General features: G+C 45.2%; 1 protein-coding gene across 3 annotated transcripts in view; it reads left to right on the plus strand.

Moving 5' to 3' along the window:
- A2ML1 (alpha-2-macroglobulin like 1) overlaps positions 1-14,593 on the plus strand; it is a 49,853-nt gene that overhangs the window by 32,519 nt on the left and 2,741 nt on the right. For 2 of the 3 annotated variants that reach the window (XM_083419436.1, XM_083419438.1), the window contains 9 exons: positions 1,587-1,763; positions 2,499-2,580; positions 2,813-2,969; positions 4,679-4,753; positions 7,411-7,573; positions 7,861-8,075; positions 9,538-9,753; positions 11,073-11,200; positions 12,571-12,661. In XM_083419436.1, coding sequence (XP_083275562.1) covers positions 1,587-1,763; positions 2,499-2,580; positions 2,813-2,969; positions 4,679-4,753; positions 7,411-7,573; positions 7,861-8,075; positions 9,538-9,753; positions 11,073-11,200; positions 12,571-12,661 — 1,304 coding nt within the window. The remainder of the gene's footprint in view (positions 1-1,586; positions 1,764-2,498; positions 2,581-2,812; positions 2,970-4,678; positions 4,754-7,410; positions 7,574-7,860; positions 8,076-9,537; positions 9,754-11,072; positions 11,201-12,570; positions 12,662-14,593) is intronic. The other variant, XM_083419437.1, reaches the window with a different exon arrangement.

Below are 14,593 nucleotides of genomic sequence, written 5' to 3' on the forward strand. Positions count from 1 at the left end.
TTTGATGCCATAATGTGCCCCTTTTCCTTGGGAAGTCCCAGTTTTCATTGCAGAAATGTTGGAGGGTATACAATTGTTTTGCCCTCGCTCTGGATGTGAGGGAGGGAATTTATCCTTACTGCTGACGGCTATTGGGCTGTTGCTCCCTCTTTTGCCACAATGTGCCGAATAGGCACATAGGATGCTGACTTACACTGACTTACCATATTTTTCACTCTATAAGACTCACTTTTTCCCTCCTAAAAAGTAAGGGGAAATGTGTGTGCGTCTTATGGAGTGAATGCAGACTGCGCAGCTATCCCAGAAGCCAGAACAGCGAGAGGGATTGCTGCGCCCCCTCTTGCTGTTCTAGCTTCTGGCTTAGCTGCGCTCTGTCGCTTCCCCCACCTCCCAGAAAAGCCTGCAAGAGCTGCACTCCCTTTAAAGAGCTGTGCAGAGCGTGTGTGTGGCTCTTGGGGGCTTTTCCCCGAGGAGGGAGAAGGCAACCCTTCTCCCTCCTCGGGGAAAAGCCTGCAAGTGCCGCACACACAATCCATGCGGCTCTTGAAAGGGAGCGCTGAGCAGAGCCTGGGATGCATACAGGCTCTGCTCAGCACTCCCTTTAAAGAATATATTTTTTCTTGCATCCCCCCTCTAAAAACTAGGTGTGTCTTATGGTCAGGTGTGTCTTATGGAGCGAAAAGTAGACCAATGGTCCATCTAGCTCAGCGTTGTGTACACTGCTTTCAGGGGTTCCAGGCCAGGTTCTCTCTCAATACAACCTGGGAATGGCAGGGATCGAACCTGGAACCTGGAACCCTCTGCCTGCAGAGCAAATACTCTACTACTGAGCTATGGCCCTTTGCTTTTGGTTTCATGAAACTTTGGTCTCGTTGCCTGGGCAACAGGATCAGAGTTCCACCTATCCTGCTCTTGAACATCATGAGCATTTCCACTTCCTTTTGCAAGGGGATTCTTTTCGTTTGTGCAAGCTTCAGTGAAAATGCCTATGCCCTTCTTTTTATACAGGGATACAGTACAGGGTAAGCGATGCGGGTGGCGCTGTGGGTTAAACCACAGAGCCTAGGGCTTGCCGATCAGAAGGTCGGCGGTTCGAATCCCTGGGACAGGGTGAACTCTGGTTGCTCGGTCCCAGCTCCTGCCAACCTAGCAGTTCGAAAGCACGTCAAAGTGCAAGTAGATGAATAGGTACCGCTCCGACAGGAAGGTAAACGGCGGTTCCGTGCACTGCTCTGGTTCGCCAGAAGTGTCTTAGTCATGCTGGCCACATGACCCGGAAGCTGTACTCCGGCTCCCTCGGCCAATAAAGCAAGATGAGCACTGCAACCCCAGAGTCGGCCACGACTGGACCTAATGGTCAGGGGTCCCTTTACCTTTACTTACAGTAGAGGGTGTGTGAATGAATAGTGTGGTAATGGAAGCAAAGGCCCCTGAGTTGGGTGCATGCCGTTGGTGATGGGGAGGGGGCATTTGGAACAAATTCTGGGATAGGGTTCGTCTTTTGTGTCATGTGACCAAGGGGGGGCAGAGCAACGCAACGTCCAACCAGTCGGAAACAGGGTAACTTTGTATTCACATCTGGCCAGGTGATATCATGGGGACGGCACTGCAGAACTTGGACAAACTGGTGCAGATGCCCAGTGGCTGCGGGGAGCAAAACATGGTGCTGTTTGCCCCCATCATCTACGTGCTGCAGTACTTGGAAAACACAGGACAGATAGATGAGGAGCTGAAGACGAAAGCGCTGGGCTACCTGCAGTCAGGTCTGTCATTTGCTTCTCTAGAGTCCTTCTGTTGGGGATAATTCAGACTGAAATTCCCAGGTGTCAAAAAAAGGTTATTTGTGTCTGCCACTACTGCAGCCCATGTTTTTTTGTTAGCCCCAAAATGGAAAATGAGAGAGGTCCCAAACAAAGAAGAGTGGCAACCTGACAAAATATGCACAACTTGCAGATTTAACATATAACATAAGAGAACAAAAATAACATACGATTAAAGAAGACTGGAAAACATTTATTGAATATATGGGAAGCTTTTATAATACCTCTGAAGGCAGCCCTGTTTAGGGAAGCTTTTAATGTATAATAGGTTATTGTATTTTGGTGTTCTCTTGGAAGCTGTCCAGAGTGTCTGGGGAAACCCAGCCAGATGGGTGGGGTATAAATAATAAATTATTATTATTGTTGTTGTTGTTCTATACAGCTGGAAACTCTGGCAGCAGCATTAAAATAAATTCACCTGTGTAAATAAGCTTTGATAGATGCAATAATGGAATACTGAATGGTATAGTTTTTGTAAAATATGCATTGATTTATGATGTCTAAAATGAACCATGGAAAGAGTTACACTGCACAGGAAGCTCATGGTGCAAGCTCAGAGTTTTGCATCAATGGGCCTATATAACAATTGTGGGGCTGGGCGTGTGTTGTGTGTTGCGCAGATGTCCAAAGTCTTTCACCCTCCGATCCTCAGTTTGCTTTTTCTTTCCCCCCCAAAAGGGTACCAAAGACAACTTCAGTACAAACACAGGGATGGTTCTTATAGTGCATTTGGAGAGAGTGATGGGCAAGGCAATACCTGGTGAGTCATAGAATTGTGGAGCTGGAAGGGACCCCATACAACTCCCATCAGCCCTAACCAGCATGTCCAGTGGTCAGATACAATGGAAGTTGTGAATTAAACTTGTATAAGATGGCAGGAAAACTTGAGGCAGCTGAAGGCGGTCACATTTGTGAATAGGGATAAACAACCCTGAATCAGTAGCCTTTGAAAACAACCCAGCTATTATTTGCTTTCTCCATCTCTTCTCAAGGCTGACAGCTTTTGTGATCAAGGTTTTCAGCAAAGCTGGGGAATATACTTTCATAGATGATGAGGAGATCCAGGTTGCTTTGCGGTGGTTGGCAAGTTACCAGCAGCCCGATGGCTCCTTTGCCAATGTGGGGAAACTCTTCCACAGAACAATGAAGGTAAAAGTTCAGAGGGGTGCAGTCTTTAATGAAAGTGCTTTCATTTGCCAGATATCAATGTACAGTGGTACCTCGGGTTATGTTATGTACTGAAGTTCTCACCCTGGGCCAGCAAGGGGATACTGTAGATAGTTATGCAAATGAAGGATCGAAAGTGACGTTCAGTGATTGGATAGTTTTAGAAAGTTGTTACAGTAACAAGGTACTGGAGCTCTATATAAGTAGGCTGACTGAGCCCTTCAGTTCAGTTCAGTTCTGGCCTCAGAATAAAGAAGAGCTGTTTGAAGAATCGCTGTGTCGTCTGATATGTTCGCCCACAATTTAACAGGTTAAGTACTTAATTTGTTCCGGAGGTCCGTTCTTAACCTGAAACTGTTCTTAACCTGAAGCACCACTTTAGCTAATGGGGCCTCCTGCTGCTGCGCCACCGGAGCACAATTTCTGTTCTTATCCTGCAGCAAAGTTCTTAACCTGAAGCACTATTTCTGGGTTAGCAGAGTCTGTAACCTGAAATGTATGTAACCTGAAGCGTATGTAACCCGAGGTACCACTGTACAATTGTTTTTCACAATCACAGTTTCTGCTGCTCACAGCAAACACTGTGTGGAATACAATGCCAGATCACCCTTGTATTGTGGTACATGCTGTTGCAAAATGCAATAAAAAGTGCAGTAGGTCATGTGTATCATATCATTTTTTAAAAAAAAAAATCCCATGTATGTGCACCCCTGCAGGCAGTTAATGCAAGCTAATGAAGCAATACCTCTGTTAATTTGCACAGGGGGAAAGAAGAAACTGGATCCACAGAAATGGCTAGATAGGGAGCAATCTCTGTTAGAGAGAGGTGTTTAGAAGAGAGATTCCTCTCCCCTCGCAGAATTAAGCACAATGACAATTGCTCCCAGCACACTGAAACTTGGTTAGATTTGTACCTGCCCTCGGCCACCTTTAAACTAATGTTCCCCACAAAAAAAAAAAAAAAAAACTTAGGCTAGAATAAATCACAGACACTTAGCTTTGCAGATAAGTGAATAGTTTACTCACAGAGTTTCCAGATGTTACAGCAAACAAGTCTCCATCCATTGGCAGTAAAATGAAGATGGAAAAGGTTCCAAGGATCATGTAATCTCTGAGGTAGCAAGATGCAGGCTATGAAATCTCATTTTAGAGAGATTCAGATCACATGCAGGGAGCCAAGGCCACATTGCTTCTTGCTTGTTCTAAGAAGCAGGAAGAAAAAGGGATTGAGAAGAGGGGTTGGGAGCAAAGCCGACTGAGTGCCTTCTAAGCCACACCCACTTGCAACCTGAGCTCTGGGTTCAGGTTAATTCATTAATGCATACAAGTGTGAGTCAATAACCGTATAGTACAACAATTTGTCTCCCACTCCAGCAAGGACCCAGTTACCCCAAGGGTCTCTGTGAGGGGCAGGACTTCACTTACCAAGGTGCCCTTCCACTGTAGCAAACATTTAACCTTGCAGTGTGGTTGTCACTCCTCCTTGCCACAGGCCTCTCTCTCTCTCCAGTCCTTTGCCTAAGGACAGCATATTGTACTAGACTAGGTTGAGCACTATAAATACTGCTGTCCCTACTGACTCCTGAAAGATCTTAGCATCCATATTAATTGCTGTTTCATTTTTGCCCTTCTTACAAAAATCATCTCACGGTCTCGTTCTGTCTTTCTCTCTTTTGCCATGCGCTTCACAGGGAGGTGTAAACAATGTGATCTCTCTTACTGCTTATATCATTGGTGCGCTCTTGGAGGCCAAAAAGCCACTTGAGGTGAGTGTTGTTCAGTCTCGGGCCATGTGCGCATGACCATTTGCTCAGTCTCCCGTGTACTCCCACCACTGGTGATTGAAGCCAAGTGCACATGACAATAGCTGCAGTCCATATGTATCCTGTAGATTCTTGAGAACTACTCCTGTCTGATGCTTTCCCCCTCAAACCAGCTCCCGTCCAATTTGAAAACACGAGTTGTGGCTTAGCTGAGACATGCGCATTTGAGGCAGCCATTGTGCATGCACAGCTGACGGCATCCTTGAATGTGAGTTCCATGGCTTGTAAGGGCAGGGAAACAAATGGGGCAGTGTCAGGGGCACCGACTCTTAGGAGCTGAGCTCCTTTGAGCTTGCTCCTCCCCGCTCCCATATTTGTTAGCAGGGACTGGGCCGCCTCAATGTTTGTCTGAGTGGGACACCCCGATGTGACACTGTCACACAGGATGCCTGGACTTTGCATGCTTGTGCGAGCCAGGAATGTGTCAGCTCTTTCTCCTCCTCCTCTTCCTCTTCCTCCTGCCATGGAGGGGAATCAGCCCCCAGCCCATAGCCGCGGCGTGAGGAGGAGGAGGAGGAGATGCCAGCCATGGAAGCTGAGCTGCCGCACGACACCCAGATGTCTCTAATAATAATAATAATAATAATAATAATTTTTATTTTTTATATTTTATTTTTTATTTATACCCTGCCCTCCCCGGCCAGAGCCGGGCTCAGGGAGGCTAACACCAGTAAAATTACAGAAAAAACATAATAGGGGGAAAAACCAACTTAAAATACAGCCTCATTTTAAAAGTAGATCAAAACCAGAAGGGGAGGGAAACATAAGGATCAGATTGAGTCCATGTATCATGGACCATGTCCAACGTCCGGGTGCCACAGATGACATTGTGATGTTCTGTGTGATGCCTCAACATGACGTTGTGATGTTGTACATGACACCAGCCCCCAGCCCCCATTTCTTTTGGAGTTGACGAGCGTGGGTAGTGTGCATTAGGAAAAGACACCCCCATGCAACTTGAAATACAGTGGGTCTGGAGGGGGCGGGAGAGCGACCTTGCTGTGTTTTAATCCTGACCAGCAGGGTGTTAGTTTGCTTGCAGTGGCTAAGAGCTGAATGTTTCGCTTCCTTGGATGCCATAGAGCAGACATGTTCAACTGGTCGACCGCCGGCTCCCTCAGCCAATAAAGCGAGATGAGAGCCGCAACCCCAGAGTCGGTCACAACTAGACCTAATGGTCAGGGGTCCCTTTACCTTTTAAATTTATAAATAAGAAAATGTACGATAAGGAAAGCTATGTAATATGATCAGGACTGTGATATGGTCTTTTGAAACACTGATATTGGAAACTGCTACATATAATTACTAAGAAATTTGGATGGAAGAGATTCGAGGAAGTCAAATACTATGTTTATGAAGATGGATGGTACTTAATTTTAATTAATTAAGTGGTGATATGTTGTATGTATCTTTTTTCTTTTTTCTCTTTTTCTTTTCTTTTTTGTTTGTCTTTATTATTGTTAATCTTTTCTTTCTTTACTATGTTTATATACTGAAAATAATAAATATAATTTGAAAAATAAAAAATTAAAAGCTAAGGAACCCTGCCCCCCAAAAAGAAGCTTAAGTACTTTGAGCAACCCTCCCCCCAAAAAAGCTCAACAACTTGGGGCAACTCACCCCATGCATGCTCCTCCTCCCTCCAGTTACAATGGCTAGATCACTTTAGGGTTTTTAAACTGGGAGTAGATCACAGTCTCTTGGCAGTTGGACGTGCCTGCCATAGAGTAAACTGTCTATTCAAATGCATGATAAATTGACAGCCAAGACAAAAACAAAGCAAAACAAAACACTGCTTTCAAGATCATTGGACGCAATCATTTCCCTGAAGTCTCCTCTGACTGGATACACGTAACAAAACAGGAATATTGAGTTTCCAGACTTGACATTTGGACGTGCTCTTTCTCATAAAAAGCTAAGGCAATGATCAGATATCGCCCCAGGGAAGTGCCACCCCACGCTTGTCCACACTTACCTTTCCAGGGCACAGGTCCGCTCTTTAAAGCTGAAGCGTAACAAACATCAATTTGGGTTTTCGGCAGATTGCCATTTGCTCCGATTCAGCAGTAAAGAGTGGATTTTTACAAGGAAAGCTCTGAAGTGGGGGGAGGGGGAGAGAGTGCTGCAAAAGAATGGACCATGACTGGAAAGCACAAAGGAAAGGAGCGCGTCAAAAAGCCTTCCCTTTAAATGAAGAACTCACTTTGCTGTCTGCAATCACAACTGAGGGCTTGTCCACACTTCTTCTTGTTCTGTGCTTAGAAAGCATGGTTCCAAGTGACGCTTTGTTTGTCCTCCTGCTTCCCCTGGGGAAACATGCTGCTTACTGCTGGACAAGCGTCAGTTGGTAATTCAGCCCACTGACTTTTGTTCCAGGAGAAGTGGAAGTATGGATGAGACCAGGAAGTGGAGTTCTAACTAGTGACTGCCCTTGGGGTTTGGTGCAGGGCAGCGGATTCTACTTTGTCCTAAGGAAATAGCTGGTGTGAACATGCCTAGTGTGTTTTACCTTTCCAGTGGCCCACAATCATATTCAATCACTGCTACAAGGACAGGTCTTCTTAACACTTTGCCCTGCTACTTGTTTCTTTCTCTTCCAGGATCCAGTGGTGAAGAATGGCTTGGACTATCTCAAAACGACTGTCTCAGACACGACAGATATTTATGTGCAGGGATTGCTGGCATATGTCTTCACATTAGCTGGAGATGTAGCCATGAGACAAATGTTGCTTACCAAGCTAGACCAGCAAGCCATCAAGTCAGGTACTGAGGAGAATATGATGTCAACAATCATGTTCTAATAGTTTGTCTTCAGATTGAAATCCAATACAGAATTTGTTGGTTTGGCTGGCTGGCTGGCTGGCTGGTTTTAAGCTGCTTTGGATTGCCCTGGGCAAAATAAAGCAACTAACATATTCAATACGTTTCAGCAAAATAAATTTCAGTAAAATAAAATATTGTTTTCCCTGGCTCAATCCTAGCATGACGAGTGGCATTTCACCAACCTCAGATTGGCTCTTCCAAGCTTACAAGTTTCATTTCTTTGGTAGGAGGGCAGATCTATTGGAGCCCAAGGACTGCCCCAGCATCCACCGAGAATCCTTGGCCCCAGCCTGAGTCTGTGAGTGTGGAGCTGACAGCATATGTGCTTCTGGCTAGGCTTTCGCCCCAAAATGTGAGCAAAGAGGATATCAAGAAGGCCACAGACATTGTGGCCTGGCTAGCGAAGCAGCAGAATGCCTACGGAGGCTTTGCCTCAACTCAGGTAATGTTTCCTCTCTCACGGCTGGAGCCTGTATATTCTGAAAGTTCACTTTCCCCACCACATCTGGCTGTCTCAGAATCTGTAAGCCCGTAAACTAAATTCTAGACCCACATCAGCTGGGTTTTTTAAAGTTACATTGCTGCTTCCCACCCACCCCATTTGGATTGAAGTGGGGAGTCACAGTGGATCATAAAATCATGAAATTGACCCTGAGGATCATCCAGTCCAACCCCTTATGAAGCTGCCCCGTGCAGGGATCGAACCTGCAACCTTGGTGTGATCAGCACCATGTTCTAACCAACTGAGCTATCCAGGCAGTGTAGGTGACCCGATGTAAAAGAGGAAAATTGGACAGAAATGAAAACATTTTTCTCATCTTAACAACAAGCCGCACCTGCCAAAATTCCCTCTTCCAAAAGACTCAGGATTTTCTTATGACAGTTTAAGTCCATCTATCCTCCAAGGAGGTGGCAGTTCAACCCATTTCCAACAACCCTGCTAGGTAGGTAGGGTAGACTGAAAGATAATTATTATTGTTGTTATTTATAAAATTTGTACACCGTCCTTAGCCTGAAGATCCCAGGGCAGTTCACAATAGAGCAACAGATTAAAGCAGTGGCATTAGGACTAGGTGCAAAACTCTTTCCCCCTGAGCCCTTTTCCCCGCGATACACTACAGAAATTATCCCTCTGCAGGATACATTTTAAGAAAACACCAGTGTTCCTGAGAGGCTGGCCCTACTGCAAGGTGATAAAGCTGGGTGGGTAGACCGTGTGTCTTGCTCTCGCAAGGCAATGCACTGGACCCTGTGTAGTCCACTGAGACCCTACCTGCCCGCGGACTGTCTCACCAGAGTGGTGCATGCTCTGGTTATCTCCCACTTGAACTACTGCAATATGCTCTACATGAGGCTACCTTTGAAGGTGACCTGGAAACTACAATTAATCCAGAATGTGGCAGATAGACTGGTGACTGGGAGTGGCTGCCAAGACCACATAACAGCAGTCCTGAAATACCTACATTGGCTCCCACTACGTTTCTGAGCACAATTCAGAGTGTTGGTGTTAACCTTTGAAGCCCTAAACAGCCTTGGCCCAGTATACCTGAAGGAGCATCTCCACCCTCATAGTTCAACCAGGACACTGAGGTCTAGCACTGAGGGCCTTCTGGTGGTTCCCTCACTGCGAGAAGTGAGGTTACAGGGAACCAGACAGAGGGCCTTCTCGGTAGTGGCGCCTGCCCTGTGGAACACCCTCTTATCAGATGTCAAGGAAATAAACAACTACCTGACTTTTAGAAGACATCTGAAGGCAGCCCTGTTTAGGGAAGTTTTTAATGATTGATGTTTTTAATAACTGGTGTTTTAATATATTTTTAATATTTTGTTGGAAACCCAGCCAGCTGGGCAGGGTATAAATAAATTATTATTATTACTATACTGCAACTGTTCTCCTTTCCCAGGACACAGTGGTTGCACTCCAAGCCCTCGCCAAATATGGAGCAGTAACATACACTAGATCTGAAGACCTATTGATAACGGTGAAATCTGACAAGACCTTCCAGCAGTCATTCCACGTGGACGACACCAATCGGTTGGTTCTGCAGCAGGCTACCCTCCCAGACATACCTGGGGAGTACACCATGCAAGCCTCTGGCAAAGGCTGTGGGTATGTCCAGGTGAGTGATGGTTCTTCAAGGAAGGCACGGCAGCAATTGGTCCTCCAGAAATAGACTGGAAAGAGAAGTTGCTGAATTGCAACTTATTACCAAACTTAAAACCATGGAGAGACCTGATCTGAATACAGTGGTGCCTCGCAAGACGAAATTAATTTGTTCCGCGAGTTTTTTCGTTGTGCGAGTTTTTTTGTCTTGCGAAGCACCACTGCAGTTAAACACTGACAACGGCGGGGAGGGGCGGGGAGAAGCAGGGCAGCTGCCGCAGCCGGTCCTTGGACTCACCCGCGCCTTGTGGCCACCGTGCGACGCGGCTGCTGGAGGGCAGCGGGGCTCAGGAGCGCGACTCTGGCTGCAACGCTGGCTGCTGGCGGCAACGGCTCTCTGAGGGGAGTGCGCGAGGGGGGTGGGCAGCGGCGCGAGACACTAACTGTCAGCCGGAAGGTCGGAGGGAGCCGGAGGAGCCGGAAGGTGGGAGGGAGCCGGAGGAGCGGGGAAGTGAGCGTGCAGTGACCGTAGCCATGACACGAGAGGCAGGGCCGTTTCGTCTAGCGAAGCAAGCCCTTAGGAAAATCCATCTTGCGAAGCACCTCAGAAAACGAAAAACCCTTTCGTCTAGCGAGTTTTTCGTCTTCCGAGGCATTCGTCTTGCGGGGTACCACTGTAGAGGCATTGGATTCTTATCTCATTATACACGATAAAGCTATTTTTAGCCATCTCACCCTTTGCTTTTTCCTGTACGACCAATTGCAGTCGTTAACAGTCGTCAACAGGTTTACCATACCTATCAGCCAATCACCCATTCCCACCACCCTTTTGAGCAATACCCCTCCCCACCGTCTCACTATATATAAGGGTCTGGTGACTTCGGTTTCAGTGTATCTGAAGAAGTGTGCATGCACACGGAAGCTCATACCAATAACAAACTTAGTTGGTCTCTAAGGTGCTACTGGAAGGAATTTTCTTATTTCTATGTGTGCCTAATGCAGTATACTCAAAACTACAAACATGGTAAAAATAGAGGTAGGTAAAAACAGAATAACTTTTCAAACATGGGCACACATTGATTAGAAAGCTTTGCAAAGATGCTGGTTTCTTATTTAAGGGAACTGAGAGATACCCTTGCCTGAGATCATAAAGGATTTCACGGTATCCAAAAAGCATTTATCCAATGGACTGAGGAGTGGTAATGACTAACTGGTAGATGCAAGGACACTAAAACATTCCTAAAAGGCGTGAGCTTTTGAGAGCTCCAGCCAGACTGCATGTTATCGTTATGGAACTCTGCAACTGTTGTGTTTTTGGTGCCTGTCCCATATCAGGCAGTCTTGCGATACAATATCCCTCCCTCGAAGAATGAAGACACCTTCACCCTGGATGTGAAAGCAGTAGGGAAAGGATGTGAACAAGAGGCAGCCCCTCGCATCCTGACCCTTCACATCAGTGCAAGGTGAGAGGCAGCGAGCCTGCCAAAATTCATGCATGCCTATCCCTGAATGTAGACTTGTTCAGCTGGTAATGATTGGTTCCACTTCAAATTGAGTATTGTTTAGCTAGAAATCTTGGTTGGGTTGTAATCAAACCAAGCCTTGGGCTGATTAACATTCTGTGGCCTTTTAAATGTGTTGTGGGAGGGGGATTATTGGTTTGTTTTGTTGTTTTCATTATCTTTCATTCTTATCTTCTTGCAATTTTATGTTGTGAACCACCCTGAGATCTATGGGTGAAGAGCGGTATAATCTTTAAAATAATAATAATACCACCGAATTGTAAGAAATGCCAGTTGGTTTTTCTGCAGATTGCTAGAGAGAGGGGGGGCGGTGGAAATCTTGAGTAAGGGCACTTCTAGAAGGACCTGTTTATTGAACACTCAGCCTGATTTGTTTGTTGATAGATTAGGCTGTTTAATGAGCACCCGTTCTAATTTGCTTGTGGGAAGGATAGATGACACTGCGTCAAGGGAAGCGTTTGTTGGACTATTCTAAAAAGACTCGAAGAATTGGTCTTGAACAGGTTGCTACGCAACCGAAAAATCTATCCAGCAACAGGTGCCTTTATTAAGGGCATGTGATCAATAAGGGTCAGTGTAAAAGTGTCAGTGTGTAAATGAGTGTGAGTCAGCATTAGGTCTCTGGCCGGAAGGCTGGAAGAGGAAAGGATTATCCAATGGATTGGATAAGATGACTGGAAAGATTAGATATTTAAGAGACCAAAAGTTTACAGAAGACTGGGGAAAATTTGTTGATCATCTGGAAAGTATAAGTGAAGGCCAAATGACGCTAGAAGGTTTTAAAAGAGCACTGTGAAAACGCGAGCGATATTGTTAAAAGGAAATGGAGGGAAAAAAGACTTAAATCATGACAATATAAAGAAAAGGAAATGCGTAAATTAATAATGACTACGAAAGATTTACGGAAAAGCTGAAGGAAGTCTAAAAAGAAAGACCTGGAAAAAATTTGAATGTGAAAATAATGTATGTTTTGTTTTGTTTTGTTGTAAATCAATAAAAAATTATTTATAAAAAAAAGGAAGAGGAAAGGATTGTGTTATTTTACTTGTATTTGACCAGTGTTGATTTTTGTAAATAATAAAGATACTCAATTAAAAAAGGAAACTCTACTGCAAGTCTATTCAAAGAAGAAAACCCAAGAGTGGATGCTGCACACACATCAACACTGTTCTCCCTCATGTTGCAGGGACTGAATCCCACCTGAAAATAGTGACAGCCTGGAAGTGCCCTAGGAGTCAACAGTGCAGTGAGGAAGTTGGTGGCTGGGACTTGAAATGGCTTATGTGCAACTCTTCCTCTTCTCTTGACAGTTATGTGGGCAGCCGTGGCACTTCCAACATGGCCATGATAGAGGTGAAGATGTTGTCTGGATTCCATCCTGTCCAGGGAACTAACCACGATGTAAGTCAATTTTGCCGGTGGCGCTGTGGGTTAAACCACAGAGCCTAGGACTCGCCGATCAGAAGGTTGGCTGTTCGAATCCTCGCAATGGGGTGAGCTCCTGTTACTCGGTCCCTGCTCCTGCCAACCTAGCAGTTTGAAAGCACGTCAAAGTGCAAGTAGATAAATAGGTACCGCTCCAGCGGGAAGGTAAACGGCGTTTCCATGTGCTGCTCTGGTTCACCAGAAGTGGCTTAGTCATGCTGGCCACATGACCCGGAAGCTGTACGCCAGCTCCCTTGGCCAATAAAGCGAGATGAGCGCTGCAACCCCAGAGTCGGTGACGACTGGACCTAATGGTCAGGGGTCCCTTTACCTTTTTAAGTACCTCTTGTCTGGGGATGGAGGAGAAATTTGATTAAGTACACATTCAAAATCAAATCCTATTAAATATCCACTTTCCCCAAAAAATATGTGGACCAGGAGGCAGCTATTCTTCAGTTCAGTTCAATTTATTGTGTTTAGCGAGCAGCCATTACAGATATAATAGTAATAATAATAATAATAATAATAATAATAATAATAATAATAACAAGAATGCTACTAATAATAGTGGTTTACATTTCTACTCTGTGACCTTTACAGGATAAATGATTTCCCATTTCCCCTTTAAATTTTAGTATATGAATTTGTAAAGCCTTGGCAAGAAAACCGGGTGTTGTAAAATATATATTCTTTTCTAAATCAGGCAACAAAAAACAGGTCTTTGCATGAGACATCCTTCCCTTCTGCGATCTTAACAATGGGTGGATGTAATTGTTTCTAAGGTCATTATAAAAAGGTCATTCAATGAGTACATGAGTTATGTCTTCTATTGACACCATTGCAGCTGCAAACTCTACCCTTCTTAGGAACTCCTTTATCAGATGTTCTTCAAAATTTGCACATCTGAATTTTGCAATGCAGTTCTCCCTCCAACCAAAGTTTACAAACTGCACATTGTACAGGAAAGTGTGCCTAAAAATGAAGACGCTACTGAAAATAACATACAAAAAATGCATTGTTTCAGGGAAAGCGGCTTGCAAAAATGTGTACATGAGTCAAAACTGCGTGTAAAATGTATTTGTTAGGAGAAATTTGTACCAAAATGCTGGTGAATTTTCGTGAGGATTTTTTAATTATTTTTTTAAAAATCTGCAAACTGCTGCAAAATGTGAGAACTGAATTTAAGATTGGGAAAATGAGAAACAGAGAGAACCAAAACTGAGAGATCCTTCCATCCCTCTGTCTCTTTCCTCCCCTATGTGACAGAAATCAGTTTAGAAAGACAAAGTCCCTCTCGATGAACATAGGTAAAGTTAAAGGGACCCCTGACCATCAGGTCCAGTCGTGACCGACTCTGGGGTTGCGGCGCTCATCCCGCTTTATTGGCCGAGGGAGCTGGTGTACAGCTTCCGGGTCATGTGGCCAGCAGGACTAAGCCATTTCTGGAGAAGCAGAGCAGCACACGGAAACACCGTTTACCTTCCCGCCGGAGCAGTACCTATTTATCTACTTGCACTGGCGTGCTTTCGAACTGCTAGGTTGGCAGGAGCAGGGACCGAGCAACAGGAGCTCACTCTGTAGCTGGGATTCGAACTGCCGACCTTCATAGCAGGTTCCAAATAATGTATTGAACAGGAGGAGGAGGGGTGGACAACAGGGACAATTTATTGCAGATAGGACTGAAGCCAACAATAAGCTGGGCCTGGTACAGGGTCAAAAATGGGTGGGGCTTTCCATTTTCTCTCTTTTTCTGACTCCTCTTCTCTCACTTTCTTTCCGCTACCTGCCATCCTCTCCCTCCCTCTCTCACGCACACATACTCACATGTTCCTCTACTTAGTGGGCTGCTGAGAGAGAGATCCCTCTTACCCATGGTCTGCACAGATTGCTTGCAGAGGGATATCAAAA

Source organism: Podarcis tiliguerta (assembly GCF_965153285.1).
Source record: "Podarcis tiliguerta genome assembly, chromosome: 17".
In the NCBI taxonomy this organism is placed as follows: Eukaryota; Metazoa; Chordata; class Lepidosauria; order Squamata; family Lacertidae; genus Podarcis; species Podarcis tiliguerta.